Source organism: Gossypium arboreum, chromosome 5, assembly GCF_025698485.1.
Source record: "Gossypium arboreum isolate Shixiya-1 chromosome 5, ASM2569848v2, whole genome shotgun sequence".
Lineage (NCBI taxonomy): Eukaryota > Viridiplantae > Streptophyta > Magnoliopsida > Malvales > Malvaceae > Gossypium > Gossypium arboreum.
The window spans coordinates 3,422,131-3,444,753 of record NC_069074.1 but is presented as its reverse complement, the minus strand read 5'-3'; the positions used below and the strand labels follow the sequence as shown (position 1 = coordinate 3,444,753).

The following is a 22,623-nucleotide window of genomic DNA, read 5'->3' as shown; positions in this document are numbered from 1 at the left end:
AATATTTATAAAAATATTTATGACTCGGCTTATAACACCGAGATCTCGATACTTTTTTTTCTCAATTTCTTGACCAAATAAATCTTTATAAAATATAATTTACTATTTCAAAAATCTTTTAAAAACTACATTTGGCTCATAAAATATTAAATAATATAATCTGAGTTCATTTTTCGAATTTGGTGGTCTCGAACCACTATTTTTGACATCGCTGAAATTTGAGCTATTACAAATTACATGAAAGTTATGAATACGTAATACATTTTGACAATAAAAGTGTTACTTTACACACTTAAATGCAAATGTGTTGTTTGTTTTATGAGAAGAGGGAGAGGAAACATATGTTTTCTAGAGAAAATTTACGAAACGACCTCTTAACAATACACGTATTTAAGCCTCCAAACTTTACTTTCTAAGACATCTTAAAAGTGGGGCAAATCCAAGAATCCTACTAATCTTACTAGGTTTAACCCCACAACTTTCCTAATATGGAAGTTATCCCAAATCGTGGTTGTTATTGCCTAAAAACGATACGTTCAAGAAGCCCTTTTGCAGGGAATGCTTCAATTTTGCAATACCATTGTCAGTACTATTGGTGACAAAAAACAGATATTTATAATTTTCATCACATGTGATATGGATTCGGATCCCATGTTCACCATCTTCAGTATCAATGCAAGACAATCTCTTCGTAACTCCACGAATTCAAAATTATAAATTAAATCAATTTTTTTAATTTCTTCGAAGGGAAAACAAGAAAAAATCATGAAAATAACTAAAAAATTTTGAAAAATAAAATTAAAAATCTCAAACCAAAACCAATAAACTTTAAATAAAATCACACAATACTCAAATATGGATGTTTTAATCACACAATACTCAAGTAAGCATGTATTGAGTATACAAAATTTTAAACATCTTTTACCATGTTAAGGAGGAAGAGAGAAAATGATAAGAAAAACATAGCATAAAGGATTTTTAGCCCTTTAATTTTACAAAAGAAAATTCTTTTAGTTATTTATTTAAAATTTTATCTCTTTTAGTTCATTACACTTGTATTTTTTGTCAAATAATAAAAATAGTTAGATAAAAAGTTAATATTTTATTAGCTTTTGTTGAACATTCAAATAGATCGTCATATGAATAAGATGCCAACATTTAATTAAAATATTAAATTATTAAAAATATTTAAAAATACTTTTATATTTTTAGCTTTTAAAATTTAATTAAATACCTATATATCAATCAATAAATCAATATGCATGCCATTAAAATTAAATAACATTAACCTTTTCATGTTAATTTAATAAAAAACACAAATTAAAAAATAATTTTTTATAAAATTGAAGGGTTGGGTTATGTAAAAAAGTATATGCATTACCCATTGAATCAAATTGGCAGGGTGTATTAAATTAAAACATCAAACATATGGGATAAAAAAGCAGAAGAAAGAAGGGACAAACAGAAGTCATGCATGTAAAATCGTAATAACAAAAGCGAGATCGAATCAAAACCCTTTCCCTAACACTCTCCTCCCTTTTATTTGTCTCTATCTCAGCCTCTCTTCTTTACTTTCATTTCATCTTCCAATGGAAGATGACGATGAGTTCGGAGATCTCTACTCCGACGTTCTTCACCCTTTCTCATCAACTACCACGATGTCATCCGCTGCTCCCCAACCTCACCACCCTTTCCCTCCACCCCCACATCTCCACCATCCAATCGATCTCAACCGCGGTTCAGCTCCTGCACCAATGTTTCTCGATTCTAAACACGAACCTGCGGATGGCCAAGACGTTAATTTCGATATCGAAGAAGGGGGTAGTAATGGAATTGAAGCTACCCGCTATGATGACCCGATATTCCCGGGTTTAACCGAACCGGTTCCTCATGAAGAGTCCGGATGGAATGCTAACGAAAGTGGTATTGGAATTCGAGGCGGTGAAGCGGAAGCCGATGAAGGCGATGGTTTTGATAGTGACAGTGAAGATGATCTACAGATATTGTTGAACGACAACAACCACGGCTTGATGGATATGGAAAGGAGAGGAATGATTGGCGAAGATGACGATGACGACGAAGACGAGGACCCACTTGTGATAGTGGCTGACGCAGATGCAAACCAAGGGACGGAGGAGCATGAATGGGGTGAAGAAGGATGCCAGGCGGCGGATGGGGAGAAGAAAGAAGGGGGAGAAGCAGCTAAGGTTGGCACCGCCTGCGGTGGAGGAGGAAGTGTGGTTGCGCCGAAAATTGGTTACAGCGATCATGGGTACCATCCGTTCCATTCTCAGTTTAAGGTCAGTGTGTTAACATGTCGATGTTGTTGTTGAATCAAACAATTTGGAGAATTTTGGACAAAAATGGGGTTTTTGTTTGTCATATGCCCCAATTATTTGATGAATGATTAGGATATAGTACAGTTATTTTTCTGTAACCTTTGTACTGAATGAAATGATGTATACAGCATTTGTATCTTCTTCCATTTTTTTGGCCAAGTGGCAAATATTCGAATGGAGATTATATTTTGATGTTATATTTGAATATCGAAGATCATAAAGTTGCACTCAGAAGTCACCATGATTATCCGTAAAACAATCCTTCGGTCTGTTTGGCCAGCCTATGATGGTGCTTGTAGTGTGATCAGAAGTCTATGAATATCAAGACCAGAGTGGTATTGCTTCACTCGAAAATTCACTTACAAAAGGGGTCAAAAGTTTTCCACATATTGTTGGCTGATGCAATAAAAAAACAAGGGTTTGGTCATAAATTTTGATTTTCAAACGTTATGGGGTACATTAGCTAATTATTTCAATGGTAATCCCTTTGAAGACGAGGTACACATTAGTTAATGTGTTTCTTTTTATGCAATACGTGAAGATATGTCTGTTGATCTTTCATGTGTCTCCTACACCAATAATTCATTGCAGGAGCTGTTGAATACAAACAATTATGTTTTAAACTATTTGTTTATATGTCCGTCAAGTAATCTGTGCTCAAACAGAAATCCAGATGCTACTGCAAAGAGAAGTGCAATCAATATATTGTTAAAAGAGATGGAATTTTGCATAATAACATTATAGTTATACTCTGCAAATTGAACACACAATGTTTTCTGTTTCTTGAAATGCGACATCAACTACATAACATTTGCTGGAAATACACTTCTCTTATACTTGTTCTAACTCATTTTTGCACTTGATCCCATTTTCTTAACCCAAGTAATTGGTTATATCACAGAGTTTTAGTTATTTGCAGCTTGAGATTTGTTCTTGTAATTGACATTTTGGTTGCACGTGTGTGTACTACAACCTTATCAATTGTCTTATGATCAGTGCATCATTCGATATCCTTGTTTCTTGATTAGTTTATTACCTTGGTGCATACTATGAAGTGGATTTCTTATTTTCATTTAGCTTAAGTTCCTGATTTATCAGTCTCTTATTAATATTTGGTGATATGATGCAAAACTTTACCTTATTCATGATTGTGTTATCCAGTGGAAAGTTCACTGCATATATGTCACTGGTCCCATACTCTGTTGTAAACTGCAATTTTTATAGTAGAAGATTAAAATTGCAATGCTTGTTCACTTTGATTTCTGATTAATGCCGTAATCTCTTTTCTGGCACATGCAGTATGTAAGACCTGGTGCAGCATCAATGCCTGGAACCATTGCTAGTGGTCCTGGATCTGCCCCAGCTCAGGTTCGTCCAATCATGAGTGTTACGGCTGGTCGTGGTAGAGGTGATTGGAGACCACATGGAATGAAAACTGGTACTCCTATGCAAAAATGTTTCCATCCTAGTTTTGGAATGCCTGGAGGGGTTAACAATATGGCAGGGCGTGGAGGGCTGGAATTTACACTTCCTTCTCACAAGTAATTGATTAATATCTATAATTATCTTATACTATATCCAATTTATTATGGCTTGTGGAAGCTGAAAATGGAGACAAATTGCTTGTTGCAGGATGCTGTTTGGCTTCAGTCGTACTTTCTTATGTTTTATTCTTCTAGTATCATGTGCAGACTGTTTTAACATAATTTTTGGTTTTGCATGACTAGTTATTTATTTATTTTTTGTTCTAGCAGGACTAATTTTTTATTAACCCTTGTGGATTCCAGAACCATATTCAATGTTGACATTGATAGTTTTGAGGACAAGCCATGGAAGCATTCTGGTGTTGATCTCTCTGACTTCTTCAACTTTGGTCTAAATGAGGAGGGCTGGAAAGACTATTGCAAACAACTGGTAATTGTTTCAATGATAACTTATTCATGCTTGTAGGAACTAAGGTCTAAGAAGGTTGGGTTTTAAAATCTTGTAGGAACAACACCGCTTGGAGACGACCATGCAAAGCAAAATTCACGTTTATGAAAGTGGGCGAACAGAGCAGGTAAGTAGGTGCTTATGAATATCTGAAAAAATGTTCCCATTTAAGATTTAAATACTTGGATAATGGTATGGTATGACTTCTGCGGTTCTGTTATAATTTTCTTGGTTTCTTTTAGGGTTATGATCCTGATTTGCCTCCAGAATTGGCAGCAGCAACTGGGCAAGAGGTTCGAGCTGGTGCTGCTAATCTTGGAAAGTTGGATGGCGGACAAAATGACGTTACCAAAGGAACTGCTCGAATTCGACCACCACTTGTAAGCTTCAGTTGCTAGTTTTATAGTACATGCATTATAATTGTAAAAGCATCCTTTTAGATGTTGATTCTTCAACCATACTTATTATGGGTATCATCTCTACCCTTTTTGATATCTTAGCTTTAAGATATCTGCTAGATCTCCGTGTCTGTATCTTCTCTACCCTTGTTCTCCAATATTAACCAACTTCGACCACCACTTGTAAGCTTCAGTTGCTAGTTTTCTGGTACATGCATTATAATTGTAAAAGCATCCTTTTAGATGTTGATTCTTCAACCATACTTATGGGTATCATCTCTACCCTTTTTGATATCTTAGCTTTAAGATATCTGCTAGATATCTGTGTCTGTATCTTCTCTACCCTTGTTCTCCAATATTAACTAACTTTTTGCTTATGAGTGTACTGAACAATTCCATGTATTCTAGACCGGTTGTGTTATTTCTTTCTGTTCAATAACTACTTTTTTTCTCAATTTACTGTACCAGCCAACTGGGAGAGCAATACAAGTGGAGGGAGGCTGTGGGGAACGCCTCCCCTCCATTGATACACGGCCACCTCGTCTCCGTGATTCAGATGCAATTATTGAGGTTAGCTGTCAACCTTGTTTCATTTGCACTTAGTCCAAGTCTTATTTAGTATTCATAGACTGGAAAATTGTTTAACTCTTAGTTGTGTAAACAGATTATCTGTCAGGATACTCTAGACAATGATTCCTCCACACAGAATGGTGTTGAAGACCAAACAGAAAATGAACTGTCAAGGGAGTATCTTATAGGAGATCTTGTATCTGAAGCTGAAGTTGCACATGAAGATAATGAATGTTTTGATGGTTTTCCAGATTCTTATAATAGTCGAAAGAGAAAATTAATTGGAAAGAGGGCTATTAATTCTGCCCAGAGTAATGTGCCTGAAGATGATAAGATTTTGCCCTTCCCTGCAGAAGCATTGCGTCCAGATGGTCCTGGATCTAGGGGTCAGAGTCCTATGCATCCTAGTGGAAACTTTGAGGTTCCTCCCGAAGAGAGGTATGAACCTTGAATTAATTTATTATCATTTCTTTTGGATAAAGTTAATATTCTCATGAGTGTTACAACGCTACTTCAAGTGGAGTAGTGAAGTATTGTCCACCTTGAAGACCCTACATTTGCTTAGTTTTGGTTGTGTTCTGATTTATAAGCTTTCCGCTTGCATTTTTCAAGTAGGAAAAAAGAAGAAGCTTTTACATAGATATGCTTTTACTGTCTTTGACTTATATTTAGCTGTAGTTGTTTTCAACATTGTTTGTTTCCTTTAAGCAGATGGATTATTTCCTAGATGTTTGGTTGTGAAGAGAAATGAATTCATGTTGCTGCCATCATTAACACATTTTTGTTTTTAATGAGCCCATTACATTCATGAATCCCATGCCTTTATGATATTTCATAGTTAGCAAGTGAGAAATACAAGTTGGGGTGAAAGGCTTGTTGTGACATTGAGTATGAATGTTACTCTTTTTTATGGTTTTCATTACCTTGATGTTTTAGTTTATTTTTGAGGTGGTAATTTATACTACACAGTACACTGTCATGAATAATGCCATTAACCCTCTTTTTCACACAGGCAACGACGGGGAAGAGCAGGTGAAATATCCCCTCATGAGACACGTATTCAAGGTAAACAGGATAACTTCAGTGATGGACATGAGGAAGAATCTGTTGAAAGCATGGATGGTAAATCTCCTTTCTTAGTTAGAGATGCCAGGGAGATAAGTGTGGAGCGTATGGATGGTGTTGATGATGAGCTTGAGCCAACTGATGGAAGCCCTGTTGAAAAGGAGCTGTTAAATGGCACCTATAAAGATGGGAGTTCACTCAATCCCTTGAACAATGGAAAAAATCGTTTTCAACTGGAGCAAAGGAAGCTTCACAATGCTGATGATGGTGAGGATTCTAGGGCTGCAAGAAGTAGTGAACACAGCAAAACAAGATCTGGCAGCAGCAGGGATTATCAGAAACGACCAGAGAGTGCTGAGGAGGAGGTCGTTCAGGGTGGATATTCATCTCGTGTTGGGAATGTCAGGAAGAATCTTGATGAACATGATCATAGTTCCCAGAGAAAATATTGTGATGGGAGACTTGAGATTGAGAGAAATCGCATGACAGGTACTCTAGGAGAGGATTCTTATCCTCTTAGAGACTTTGGTGCTAACTTGTCACATGATTTTCCCATTAAAACAGAGGGTTTTGATAGGCGAAGGGAGTGTGACAACACTGATGGTACTTGGCAATGGGGAGAAGATGATCTTTACAGCAGAAAAAATAGATCTGAGGACTTTAAGAGAGGACATGATGATGAAATGGGTTCTAGGAACAGGACTAAGGTTCGAGGAAATGAAAGGACTGAAAGAGATGGTTATCCACCTTCTAGAAAACAGTTTGTTAATGGCAGTTATAAAGTTCATCGTGATAAGGATGTTAGTACAAGACTTAGGGAAAGAGATGATAATTTGAAGAGTAGGTATCATGCAGCCGATGATTACCACAACAAAAGAAGGAAAGATGAGGATTATCTGAGGAGGGTCAATGCTGACAAAGAGGAGATCTTGCACGGACAGAGAGAATCTAGCAGCAGGTGCAAAAAGCAAGAAAGGGATGAAATTTTAGACCAGCGTAAGAGAGATGAGCAACAAAGAATTAGAGACAATTTTGACGAACACCATTCAGTTAGGCACAAAGGTGAGGTCTGGTTGCACAGAGAGAGAGTTGAGAAGCGGATGGAGAGGGATGAATGGCACAAGCTAAAGCAATCACATGACAAAAGTTTATCAACACAGGAGAAAGAAGTTCGGGGTACTGTCAGGAGTGGCTGTGGTTTGGAAGACAAAGCATGGGTTGGCCATACTAGGGAAAAGGATGAACATAGAGTTTCTGAAAAAGAATACCAACTTAAAGAGGCAGTACGCAACAGTGAACAGGTAAAAAGAAGGGATCCGAATGATGATGAAGGTTACTCGCACCACAGAGGGCACGAAGATCCATATTCACAGGGACATCAATTCAGTAATGATGAGATAAAGTCCAGGCAGGAAAGGTCAAGCACTCGGAGTGACCATGCCGTCAATGGTTCTGATAGCCGAAGGGGGCATGAGAAGAAACGTAAAGAAAATGTTAGGAAGACTAGAGAATCTGCAGGTGGAGGTCCAATCACTTTTGGTTCTGCCAAGAGAAGTAATGAAGATTTAAGTGGTCTCAACAATGAAACGGTATGTTTTATAGACTCAAGGACATAATATTTCTTTAGTAATAAGGAGAAAAATATGCAGCAAATTTCTGGAAATGAGCCTATACATGTGCATGCTTATATAAAGATAAATCGTCTATTGAAAGTTGATGCAGTTTCTTCGAAAACAGAGATCCTGGTTTCAATTACTCCATCCTTGATACATGTGCTGAGGATTTAACAAGTAGCATTAGTCTCACTATGAGACCAATCTTATCGTCCTCGTCATTAGCTCTATTGTCTTTTCAATTTTTTCACAATGCTGCAAGAAGAACACACCATCTCATCCCTGTTTCCATGATCATGCAATCAGTTTGGGCAACAGTTTCAGCAAGCAATATTTTTAATTTACCGTAGACCTGGTGTAATCATCTCTGTTATTTTTTAGGCTTGCAAAGTGAATTCTGTTGTTCTCCTGTTTCGGAAGGGGGAGGGGGAAGACCTTTCAACTTTTCATTTTTTTGAACCTTCCAAATCAGGGGGATTTGGTGGGAAAGGATTCCTTAGAAGTTCTTTTTTTAACTCTATTGAAAAATTACTCTCCTTTTGGCATTCCATTTTAATGTGTAAAAGTTGTACTTTTGAGAGAAAATAATAAGTTATATTGACGGTAGGCTGGATTTCAGATGAAAGTTGCCATTTGGAGAATCATACCTCATATCCATGTTTGGATATGGGTATTGTATCCAATACGGGTATATTAAATTTTTTATACGATTTTCTTATATTTGGAGAATCATATGTTAGATGTTGGTTTCATACATGCGTGAAAATGAAAAGTCCGAGCAACATAGCTTTCCCTTTGCCATCATAAACATAAAGATGGTGTATTATATTGCAGCATCCCTTCTCGATTAAATCATGGAATGACCTTGGTGCAGGACAAATCTATTAACATTGTTATTATAGTTATAACAATTATATTTTGTTTTTATCATTATTATTACCTTTTGCCTTGGTTAGGGCTTGAAAAGTGCTGAGAAGAGTGAGAACCCAGTGTATAACTCTTCCCGGAAACATAGAGAAGATGCATCTTCAGATGGTGAACAGCAAGAGTTGAAACGAGGGCCCTCCAAATTGGAACGTTGGACAAGCCATGGGAAGAGGGATTACAATATCAACAGCAAGTCATCAACTTCCTCGAAGTTAAAGGAGATTGAAAATATTAATAATGTGGGATCTTCAGGATCGTACAAAATCTCGGATGAATCCAGTAAGTCTATTGAACCTGCTGAGAATCATCATTCTGTGTCGGACGATAATGGTGTTTGTGAGCTAGAAATTAGGGATGCTGATACAAGACCATCTGACACTGTTGAGAAGCTGAAGAAACGAAGTGAGAGGTTTAAACTTCCAATGCCCATGAAAAAGATACGGTTGCAATAAAAAGGATGGAGAGCGAGGCGATGCCTTCGGCCAAGACTGAAAGAACTCCCTCCGATTCAGATATTAAACAGGAGAGGCCAGCCTGAAAAACGAAGGTGGGTCAGCAACTAATACTGGAATTAGTAGCTTACATTGTTGCTGTCTGTGTTGCAAGGTGTAGCAGCCCAGATTCTTCAACTATTGAAACCTCAAAGGTTCGGCTACACCATATATTTTGAAATGGTTACCATAAGGGATCCAGGAATAGGCATGAACCAAGGTTTTAGTCGTATCACGAATGATCCTAACAATGTTGCCACCATATGCTTTTTTCCCCCAATAACATGAGAATGTAACACTGAACCAATCACAAATGGTGGCACCTATTCCATTTAGTGTAAAATTATGGTGATCTGCTCAGATTATATGATATAAACTCTGGGTGTGATGAGGGAGGTCCCTTTTCTTCTAGCCCCGTCACCTGTGTAGAAGCTGAAGGCTTCAGGGGATAATTGAGGAACTTGTTTTCTATGCTTAATGCAGCTTTGAAGAAAAAATTGGTGCTACCCAGCAATGAGCATATGAGATGCTTTACATTTGCAACAATGGCTTGTGAAGACACTTGGAGAAGATGGATGAATGGTTGGTACTATTAGCTTCAGTAGATCCTAATCACTTGCCCTTTTTTGTTTTTTCATTCTTATGACCTCCTTTTGTACTTGAGAAACAGTTTACAGAAAAAGTGATAAAAGGGGGATATTTTTGTTTTGAGTGATTTAGATCCAATTATAGGCAGTGTTCAGTCTTCCTATTGCGATGTAAACCACTAAACCATATTCATAAACACTTCCATTTGTCAGAATGAAAATAAATAGAGAGGCTTTCAAATTAGTTGTGCCTAATTCTTTAATTCAGTGAATTTGGATTTAAACTAAATTTGAAATTTGGAATTTTTTAAATTAATTTATAATTCAATTAAAAATTTGACAATTGGGGCCTTCTAATTTGATTTTTACCTTTGCACCATAAAATATTTCATTGACTTTGGGATTTGTTTTGCATCTTTACATTGTTTGATTTTAACCTCTACATGGTCATTTATTTCAAAAAAAAAAAAATTATTTTAATCACTTTCCATAGATAAGTTAAGGCTTATATTTTTTGGTCACTACTTGTAAAAATGACGCAATTATTTTTGATTAGTGAAATAACAAATATAGTCCTTTAACATTTTATATATTCGATTAGTTTAATCTTAATTCTAAAAAATTAATAAATTTTACTCACAATATTTACAAAATTTATCAATTTGATCTTGAATTTAACTTCAAAATTTTAAAAATATTATAAAATTACATAAAATTTAAATTAAAAACACAATATATTCTCAAATATTGTACGGAGAGTAAGAGAATACGAGATCTCGTCTTCCCTTTTCAATTCTTTGTTTGGGAAGGTGGGTTTTGTTGAGTGAAATTTAAGAATAGTGAAGTTGTCGCCCGTTTTAACGAAGAGTGTTACTTCATGGGCTATTTATTAACTGCGAATATGTTTTCTTAGGTAAACTTAAATTAAAAAGCGTTTTTGGTTTTGGATTTTGATTTTCTGTTTTGTTTAGTTGATGGGAAAGTGAAGGAAAATGAAAGAAGATCCTCTCTGGGAGGGTTAACGGGAACTAAAGACATGGTAGACTATGTTTATTTATTTATTTTGGACAAGTCAAATATGACTAATCTGATGCTGTAGATGAGTATTTTCACTTAGAACAAATTTTTAAATTTTATGTACTTTTATAATAATTTTAATTTAGTAAAGTTTTAAAATTATAACTTTTTAATTTTTAGAATCAGCATGTGCACGATGTGGTAAATTTTATTAAAATTTTAAAATCACAATTAAATTGATAGAATATTTAAAATGTTAAGGATTAAATTTATTATTTCGCATAATTGAAAAAATTACTCTTAATATTAAGGGTTTTTGGTTTTATTATTATTTATTATTGAGTGTAACAATCCTTTTTTCAGTGGTATCGGAAACAGTAGTTTCGGGATCACAAACTTCACTAGTAAGTCTGTAATAATCATTATTTAATTCATATGAGTCAACTGAAGTTTTATATTGAATTTTGACCTCGATAAATTTTAGTTTATTGAACAAATAGTAAAGGTAAGTGGTATGTCTCAAAAATCAAGTGATTTTGAAAAATAAGGTATCGGGACGTTATTTCTATAAACCGAGCTTCAAGTTATTATATTAATATGTGAAAGTTCGGGTTAGAAATTTTATTATTTGGTTAGCTAATTAAATAAATAAATCTGATCTTTTTTGAATTTTAATGATTAAATGGGTTAATTAGTGAAATGGGGAGGACTTATATGGTAATTAGACCATAATAAGTCCACATGGATAAATTTTATGCCATAATTAAATTAATTAAAGTTTAAAAGTGATAAAACATAAAAACAAAAAACAAAGAAACCCACACTATCATCATTTCATATTTCTTCTTGCTTGTGATCGAAACCCCATTGATCAATACTTAAAACATTCGGCCAAGAAAAATTTTGCATATCAATCGGATGAGTTGATTGATAAATGAGAGAAAGGAAAAAAGATTATCGATTACATGTTGGAGTCGTTTTTGCTGTAGAATCAGTTTAGGTAAGTTCATACGGTTATTTTTTTTGTTATAATTCATTATTAAATGCTATTAATGATATTTATATATTTTAAAAATGTTGAAATGAAATTGGTCTATGTGAAATACATTGAATTTCTAAAATGATTTCGATGGATTGAACAAAAGTTTCATACATGATATTTTTGACTAAATTTATGTTATGGACCGAGCTCTTGCATGTGTTGCGGACTCGGATATACATGCGACTCGGATTTAGCTTAAACTGGTAATTCATTGTCGTTTTAACTGTTTAGCTTGGAGGGATAACCTGACACACTTGCTTTGTATCTGATTAGCTCATACAAGCATTTTCTGTTTCCAGACTTATGTATTGAATACTTTTACAAAGATCCATCGAAAGAATAAAGGTTATTTGATACGGAATTGTTTGTTTGAAGTAAACAAATTATGAACTCTGAGTATGCATATATTTAAATAGTTACTTACTGGGAATTGTTGAATCATGTTGTGTGAAGGTCAACACTTTGAAATGACTATATGAAATGGCTATATGAATCGGTTATATGGAAATAATTATATGATATGTAAAAAGGGTCATTTGAATTTAAAACTTAAAATGGAAATGTGAATTGTTAAATGAATAAATGTTGAGTGAATGGTATATCAAATGTGTTTACTTGTATATGTTTCATTGTTGAGCTTATTAACTTGTGGGACTTGTGATGTATATAGGATTCGAATGCATTTATGAGCCTTCAATGAAATTAAGCATCAATTGTATAAATTGTGCCCATTTGGTAAGTTCATGTTTATGATTTATATAAACTTACTAAACACTAGTTGCTTACGATATATTTTTTTTCTATAGATCACCAAAAAGTTAGATCGATTGGAATCAAGTTGGAGCACATACACATTATCCATCCTTTATTTCGGTAGAAATTTTGATCATTTTGATGCTGGTTATAAATGACATGTATTAGAAACCTTTATGTTAATTTGCTAAAATGATGTTGTTTAAGTTTGATTCTAGCTTATTTGTGTATATATCTTTGGTTTTGGCTTGTATATATCCATTTATAAATGTTTTGGTCGTTTGGTATATGCTTCTTGAAACTACGTAAGTTATAATAAGCAATGTATAATAATGGACATGTATGATATGCTTTTGGCATGTGTTTTGGTATATAGTATTTGAGAACATTGTTGTTGATTGAATAACATGTATATAGAGGTGATATCTTAAGCAAATTATTGTTGTTGTTTATGCATAACATTGGTTATACACATAAGTTGTATGAATTTGGTATGTTCTAGGAGTGTCATATGTATTTTTGAATGGGTGATATTGGTGGAAGATGGGATGGCTTGATGTAAAGTAAGAGTGGTTGTTTTGATTTGAAAATAAAGTCATTAGCTACACATGACCTCGGACACGGGTTGTCACACGATCTTGTTCCACACACAACCTCCTCACACAGTCGTGTGTCTATTTTGAATTTTAGGTGTAGGATTGTTCACACGGTCTCAGAAAGTTACACAACCATGTGACCTTATTTCGAATATCCACATGGGCAGGCACAATGGCTGAGACACGACAATATGACCTATATTTCGAATTGTACACGGTTTGGCTATAACAACCCTAACCCTTATCTGTTGCCGGAATAGGGTTACGAAGCATTAGCGGACTTTACAGATTAAATTCGAACATTTTACAACTTTTAATATACATATCAAGAATCATTTATTTAACATTCATATCGTCCATTAGATGGGCCCTCGAGGCCAAATATACATCTTAGAAGTGGACCAGGACTAAACCGGATACTAAGGGAATTTTTTCCAAAATCTCAAAAATTTTCTTAGGAGCAGGGAACATAGACCCTTGTTGTAATATCCCAAATTAAGGCCTAATCGGAATAGTGGTTTCATGACCACAAATTCAAGATAAAAATAATTATTTTAAAATTATTTTGAGGTTTATGATATGATTGCATGATTGTGTGAAAATTTCGTGATGAAATTCTATGCATAAAGTGCTTAAGTTGAGATTAGGGACTAAATCGAATAAGTTGCAAAACTTGCATTCTAGAAGTTTTTAGTATGAAATTGCTTTGAAATATTAATTAGGAGGTCTTAAATGGTAATTTGACCAATTTTAAGTTCATGGACAAAATTAGGACATGGAAGGAATTTTTGGAAAGTTTAGTAGTAAGGGCATTTTGATCATTTGGATATTAAATGAAATAAAAATAGGAAAAATAACCCAAAATGATCATCTTCTCCATATTGTTCTGCCGATTTTTGCTCTCCTCCATAGCTGGGGTTTCTTCAACTTTCAAACTTCATAGTAAGTGATTTCAAGCCCCGTTTTTAATGATTTTTATGTTTTTGAAATTCCGGTAGCTCGATTTAGCTTATGTTAACAATAATTCAACCTATGGTTCATATTTGGAAAAATACCCATAAGTGAAATTTGTGTATTTTGGTGTTTTATGACAGAATATGAGGTTTTAAATTTTGTTAGACAACTTGTGCTACTCGGTTTTGAGTGAAAACGAGTAAAAAGGCTTAATCGATAAAAAAATTTTTAGTAGTCATAAATACATGTTAGAGTGAGAATTTGATGTTGCCATAGAAGGGAAAAATGATAAGCATGTCATAAAACATAATAATAAGGGATGAAGTTTAATTCCGAGCCTAGGGCAAAAGTGTAATTATGCAAGTTTAGGGGCAAAATGGTAATTTTGCCAAAGTTCGTATTAAGGACTGTTTTAATGAATGTATGTATTAAATAAGATTAATTTGGTATTATAGATCAAGAGAAACGAGATTCAAGTCGTGATCGAGGGAAAAACAAAGTTTACGAGGAATAGGCTCGATTGTTAAAAATTTTGTACCGAGGTAAGTTCATGTGTAAATAAGGTTGCATAATTGTTATTTTTAAGTTATTGATGTTAAATATATGATATGCTGATTTTTATTATGAAATATATGCTTTGTGGTTATTTTCGAATAAAATGCAAATTAAGTGTATTATTTGTTAAATATAAAGTGCTACCGAGTATTGGTTTCGGTATATTACGGAAGATGGCAAGGAGATGTGTTCGAGGAAAATCCCGTTTGAACCTTAGGAATAGATTAGGATACAAGTGACATGTTACTAGAATGGTTGAGCATCCGAACTCGTTGAGTTGAGTCCGAGTTCACTTATGGATGTGGAATGTCCGAACTCGTTGAGTTGAGTCTGAGTTCGTGAGATGTAACTAGGCATCTGAACTCGTTGAGTTGAATCCGAGTTTACTTATGGATGCGAACGCCCGAGCTCGTTGAGTTGAGTCCGAGTTCACTTATGGGCGGGTTACAGGGTAGCTTGGCTACAAATGTGGCACTTATGTGCAAATTATCCATGTATCCGAATTATATTCCGATGTGTTCAACGGGTAAAAATTTCTAGTGAAATGGAAGAATACTTAAGATGCAAGTGACGTTTTGGTAAGTGTTGTGAAATGGACACTTTGGATAGGTATTTACTTAACCCTCGGGTTGAAAATAGATACAACAACGATAAGGTCGTAAGATGATGAATGATGTTTAAAAATGTGATATATGTTTTCGTGATACCATGCTAAGGTTGTTTGGTATAATTGCATGGTTATGTTACTTGTTATTTGCATATGAACTTACTAAGCATTTATGCTTACTCCCTCCTTTTCATTCATTGTAGTTTTAACAAGCTGGCTTGAGAATTGGGATGGGTCGAAGACTTGTTCACACTATCCGAAGGCCTAAATTGGTAAAATGGCTTGTGTGTTTTGAATGTGGCATGTATGGCAAAATACTCACTTTGTGTAAATGATCTTATGATATGGATATGGTTTGGAAAGAAAAGGGTTTGTAAATGATTAGCCATTGGAATGGCCAATCTAAGTCATATTTGATGTTATGTATGTTTAAAATGCTATTTAGTCCATGAAAATCCTTAGTAAAGTGAAATCTGCCATAAAACAGAATCTAACAGCAGCAGTGATGTAAATTTGAAAAATCACTAAAAATGGTAGAAATGGAATTAAATGATGAGTAAGTTATGAAATTTAATCTTAATGAGTCTATTTTCATATGGATTGAACAAAACAGGTATATGAATTATATTTTATGAGATATTTGAATTTTTGTGAAATAGGGCCAGAGTGATTTCTGGATCCCCTGTTCTGACTTTAGAAATTCACCATAAATTGTATCAAAATAATTATGTGGTGTATTTTATATTCTTAGAATCCTTATTGAGTCTAGTTTCAGGAGAAACAAACGGAATAGTTATTGAAACTCTGTATAGGGAGATATATGATTTGTAATACACAAAGGTCAGAGCAGTCGAACCCTGAAATAGGGGAGACTTTAACTAATAAACTGTACTAGCCCGACCAAAAATTCTAGAAAAAAATTTAGTAGATAGATATATGAGTCTAGTTTAAGGAAAAATTTACGGAATTGGATTTCAAGTTTCGGAACTCGAGATATGAATTTTTAAGTAACCGTGACGCAGTTGGACAGCTTGTCCGATTTTGTTTAAGTGCTCAAATAAGTTTAGTAATGCCTCGTGCTCGACTCCGGCGACGGTCTCGGGCGTGGGGGCGTTACACTTGTGGCCAACCGTGTGGCTCACATTGTAACGTCCCCATGCCCGAAACCATCACCGGAGTCAAGCTTGAGGTGTTACTAAACTTATCTTACCTTTTAAACAACTCTAAATCACTTATTTTAATTTTCGGAATAAACTGTTTTTCTGCGTCATGGTTACTTAAAAATTCATTTCTCGAGTTTCAAAACTCGAAATTAAGATCCGTAAATTTTTCATGAAACTAGACTCATATATATATCTACTAATTGTTTTCTAGAATTTTTGACTTAGCCAATTAGTACAGTTTATTAGTTAAAGTTCCCCTGTTTCAAAACTTGACTGCACTGACCTCTTCTTACTACGAACCATTTTTCTTCCTGTACAAAATTCATATGACTAATTCGTTTGTTTCTATCAAAACTAGATTCAACAAGAATTCTAACCATATAAATTATACCTTCTAATTAGTTTTGTACAATTTATGGTGAATTTCCAAAGTTGAAACAGGGGATTCAGAAATCGCTCTGACCCTGTTTCACTAAAACTCAGATATATCATAAAATATAATACTTTTACCTATTTTTCTTATTCCATAAGAAAATAGACATAATAAGATTTAATTTCATATATTATTCATCTTCAAACTATGTTTATGAAATTTTTAGTGATTTTTCAAAGTTACGTCATTGCTGTTACTTGAATCTGTTTTTAGGTTACTTTCACATTTTTCATAATTTTCATGTGATAATCATCATTCAATCATACATATTAATAAACATGTATATCATCAGCTATTTTCTTAGCTAATCACTAGCAAGTATTTACACATCATTCATTATTTATATTATACCAAAAGTAGCTAAGTTTCTATACATGCCATACCCAAAACAAAACGTCTAGTTATACCGAGTTATTTCTTTGATAGTGTGATCGGCCTCCGACGTTTCCTTCGATCCCCGAGTGGCTAGATAAGTACTATAAGAAGAAGAAAATAAAGAGATTAAGCACTAGGCTTAGTAAGCTTACAAGCAAATAAATCACAACATTCAACATAATGGATAATAATGCATAATATCATCTAACATCATAAATTTCTTTACTTCTCAATTTCTATCTTCTTCTTTATTCCCTTACCTTCTTTCTTACCTGACCTTTCCTTTTTCATAAGTATAATCTACTTTTCCTTTGCTATTAATTCACTGTAATTTAACTCGTATCCTGACCCGTTGAACCACTCGGAATACTAAGGATACTAGGGTCGTTCCTGTCTATCAATATCCTGCCAATGCCATGTCTTTGACATGGACTTACATGAATTATTCCTGTCTCCAATGCCATATATAATATGGACTTACATGGCTCAATCTTGTCTCCAAAGCCATATTTCTAATATGGACTTACATGGCTCATTTCGTTCTGTCCTGTCAACCCTAATATCCTAATATTCCTAGGGTTCAACCGGGGCTTTCTAACACTTTTCCTCTGTCACTTCACCTTAAATTCGACTTTAAATATTTTCATAACATAATATATAAATGCTGAAATTTACAATAATAATGTAAAATAAAAGAATATTACATTTATTTACTGTAAACTTACCTTGATACAAAATGTGACTAAACCTTACAATTTAGTCCTTTACTTTTCTTTTCCTCGTTCTTCTTTGGATTCTTGATCTATAATATAAAATATTTCTACTCATTAGCATTTATTTGATTTCTATTTCACTTCACAATTTATGCTGTTCAAAATTCGAAATTGCACTTTTACCCCAAAATTTACAGCTTTTACAATTTAGTCCTGCTCAATTCACCCATCAATTGAACTAATTTTTATAAATTAACACTTTTATTTTATCATTATAAACTATTTCACAGCCTTTGATATTCTGAATTTCAACACCAACATCTAATTCACAATTTTGCTCACAATTAGGTCCTAAATACCATTTTCTATCAAAATGACTTAATAAAACAACCTTAATATGAAATTAGAACTTCAATTTCATAATAATTCATCATAAACTACCCTTACTCAGCCAGGGTAACTTCCAATTTCACCCACCAAATCAAAAACTAATGAATTAGATGATTGGACCTAATTGTAAAAGTCACAAAAACATAAAAATTACTAAGAAATAGTAAAAATTGAACTTACATGGTGCAAAAATATGAAAAACCAGCAAAGGAGACCTGCTACGGTGTTTCTGGCTGAGAAAGATGAAGAAATGTCTAGATTTTCAATTACATCATTTTTTTTAACTATTAACTTTTATTCCAATTTTGTCCCTTGTTCACATTGTTTTCTTGCTTATTTCATACCCAAACCGTCCAGCCATTAACCTTTGGGTCTAATTGCTCTTTAAATCCATCTTTTTAAATACTTAAGCTATTTACTCACAATTTAACAAATTTTGAGCTATTTTCGCTTTAGTCCTTTTAATTAATTAGCTATCCAAACATCAAAATTTTCTAACGAAACTTTAATACTAACTCAATGACACTTCATAAATATTTATAAAAATATTTATAGCTCGATTTTCAAATTCGAGGTCTCGATATCTCGTTTTGACCCGTCTGACCTAATAAATTATTTTAATTCACTAATTTCACCATTTCACAAATTCTTCTAAATTCTTACTTGACTCATAAATATTAAGTTACTATCTTGTTCAATCTTATTTGTCCGATTTAGTGATCTCAAATCACCATTTTTGACACCACTGAAAATTAGGCCGTTACATTCTACCTCGGATTTGTGGTTTCGCAACCACTGTTCCGTTTAGGCCCTATTTCGGGATGTTACACACATAGCTAGGAGACACGCCCGTGTAACACCCCGAAAATTTCTACAATAAGATATTATCCTTTATATAGTAAAATAAGGAAATAAAGTAACAAGAAAATGAAATTTGAATTATGTAATTGGGAAGTATATTGTGACATATTAATTCAAGAAATGACTAAATTATAAAAGTGAGAAAAGTTTTGCTGCCCAAGAGTAAATACTTAAAATTTAAGGGGTTGAAGTGTAAATATGAAAAAGTTGAAGGACCAATAGTGCAAATATTTTAAGGGTGGAATGATCTAGAAACTAAGGAAAATTGATGAATTAGGACCAAATTGAATAGATGAAGAATTATAAGGGACTAAATTATAATTTTATCAAATTAAGTGATGACTCAAGAATGGAATTTTAAAAGATCACAAAGGGCGAAATGGTCAATTGGAAGAGAGAAATTTAGAAAGCAATGATAATGTTGGAGATATTTTAGATTAAATAAATAAATAAATATTAGTTTATTAATATTTTAATTTAATTTTTAAATGATATTTTATTATTTTATTAATTATTTTATTTAGTATATATAAGGAAAGAAAGATGAAGAATCATCATCATTTTTCCCATGCACCTAAACGTATGAAGAGAAAAGAAAGAAAGAAACTTTCTTTTCTTTACAATTTGGTCCTTTCATAAAAAATCTACCATTTTCACTTAGAAATCAAAAGAATTTCCATAGCCATCAAGAGAGAAAGATGACAAGAAGACTATGGGGAGCTAGAACATCAAGTTAAATTCAAGAAATAGAAGCTGGAGGAGAGAGAAAATGTAACATCCTAATTTTTGGGCCTAGTCGAAACAGTGATTTTGGGACCACAAATCCGATGAGGAAGAATTCTTTTTTATTATATTTTTATGGTCTACGATTTCACAAAATGATTTTGTGAAATTTTCGTTCAAAAATTTCGATGTTTGGGCACTCAATTTGGTCAAAAGGACTAAATTGTAAAAAGTACAAAAGTTGATTTCTACATGTTAGATGTGTCTAATTGTAATGATTTTTTAAATTAAAGGTCCTTAAATGGCAATTAGACCATTTTGAAGTTTGTAGACAAAAATGGACATGGTATGATAGGTAATTAAAATGAATTAAAATGCCAAAATAAGCCAAATTTGCTCATCTTCTTCCTCATGGCCGAATTTTTCATGAAAAACACCATGGCTAGGGTTTTCAAGCTTTCCAAACTCATTTGTAAGTGATCCCGAGCCCCGTTTTTAATGTTCTTTACATTTTTGAAGTCCCGGTAACATGTTCTAGCTATTTCTACCATTATTTTGAGTTAGGGTTTGTGTTTAAAAATTTACCCATGAATGATATGCATGTATTTTGATGTTTAATGGTATAATATGAAGCTTGAAATTGTGTTAAACAACTTTTGCTAAGTGATTTTACGTGCAAACGAGTAAAACGACATAATCGGTAAAAATACCTAATGTTCATAAGTATATGTTAGAGTGAGAATTTGATGTTGCCACAGAAGGGGAAAATGGTCAGAATGTCATAAAACATAAGAAAATAGGATGAAGTTTAATTTCCAAACCTTGGGGCAAAAGTGCAAATATGCAAAAGTTTAGGGGTCAAAATGAAAATTTATAAAAATATGATTTTTGGACCCGTATGAATAATGTGACTAATTATTAGGCTAAATGTGATATTATAGATGAAGGAAATCGAGATTCGAGCTTAAATCGGAAAAATACAAGGTTATAGACTAAAATGGTAAATTGCCGTTTCTGGATCGAGGTAAGTTTGTGTGTTAATAATAATGAAATATTATACATGAATTGTAATTCTCTATTGATATGACATAAATTGTATGAGTTAATATGTTTAAGAAAAGTTGATGGATGGTATGTATGATATGGAAAAATGTAATGCTTGTTGTGACATGTGAAATTGAATGACAAATTATTGTTACATGAGTTGAGTGTTAAATTACTATTACCTGGGTTGTATGAATTGCTACACGGTTTGTACGTAAATAATTTATCGATTCTTTTTATTTATTATATTTTGTTATCATATGAAATATGGCTGCCTATAGAATGACTATTTGTTGTAAATTGCAAATTGAAAAAGGACTATGAATAAATTTGTAACATGTTGGAAAGTGAGGAATTTCCCGGTTGAGCCTTCGGAATAGAAACGATACGAATGATCTATTGTGAGGTCGCATGTGTAGTACTAAGTGCAGGCTATTATGCGTACCCGATAACTTCGATCACGTGTGTAGTACTAAGTGCAGACTACTACTAAGTGCAGGCTACTATGTGTATCAGATGGTTAGGTCACGTGTGTAGTACTAAGTGCAGGCTACTACGTGTACTGGATAATTGGTCGCATGTGTAGTACTAAGTGCAGGCTACTATGCGTACTAGATAGCTTTGGCTATAAGTGTGAAAATATGTGCAGGCATCTGAGTATCAGTTATTATTCCGAAGAGTTCAACGGGAAAATCGATTAAGTGAAAAATACATGTGAACATGATTATATGATGAATAAGTGCAGGTAAATGTTTAAGAAAATTTTGAGCAAAATGCTCGATATTTGAGTGAACTTCGATAAGACAAAATGGATAAAGTGAAATTATGTAAGAGTGAATTTTAGTAGTAAAACAGTGTTGGACAGTAGCAGTTGTGTGAATTTGAAAATTTACCAAAAATTGTGTAAATTGAATTAAATTTCAAATAAATTATGGAATTAAATTTTAATGAGTCTATTTTCATATAAAGGAAACAGGGGGAGCAAAAGAGTTGTATATTATGTGATATTCTAATTTTTGTGAGACAGTTTCAGAATGAATTCAAGATCCCCTGTTCTGACTTGGAAAAATTGTTAAAAATTGTAGAAAACTAATTATGGGTTATAATCTATATTATTAGAATATTTGATGAGTCTACTTTTAATAGAAACAAACGGAAACATTATCCGAGTCTCGTACTATGAGATAAATAAATTTTAGTGATGAAAGGTCGAAGCTATTAAACAACAAAACAGGGGAGACATTGAATAATAAACTGTACTTATTGGCTGGACCAAAAATTCTGAAAATTTTATGATGGAAATATATATGAGTCTAGGTTCTGGGAAAATTTACGAATCTTAATTCGAAGTTCTGTAACTCTAGATATAAATGATTTAGTGACTGTTACTCAAGAAAGCAACTTAACCAGAATATGTGTAAATGTACAATTGGGTTAGTTTTACTGTGGAAAGCATGTTAGTAAATTGCTTATTA

The 22,623-nt window shown here is 33.5% G+C and overlaps 1 protein-coding gene across 1 annotated transcript; it reads left to right on the top strand.

Annotated features, from left to right (window-relative positions):
• The first annotated feature begins 1,397 nt into the window (after window positions 1–1,397).
• Window positions 1,398–10,185, top strand: LOC108473973 (FIP1[V]-like protein). Its single transcript, XM_053028499.1, is given in 11 exon segments — window positions 1,398–2,300; window positions 3,639–3,880; window positions 4,127–4,253; window positions 4,330–4,398; window positions 4,514–4,651; window positions 5,138–5,239; window positions 5,334–5,677; window positions 6,252–7,893; window positions 8,874–9,270; window positions 9,273–9,379; window positions 9,381–10,185. Coding segments are annotated over 11 exon segments (3,906 nt in total). The 5' UTR covers window positions 1,398–1,589; the 3' UTR covers window positions 9,408–10,185.
• Window positions 10,186–22,623: the final 12,438 nt, after the last annotated feature.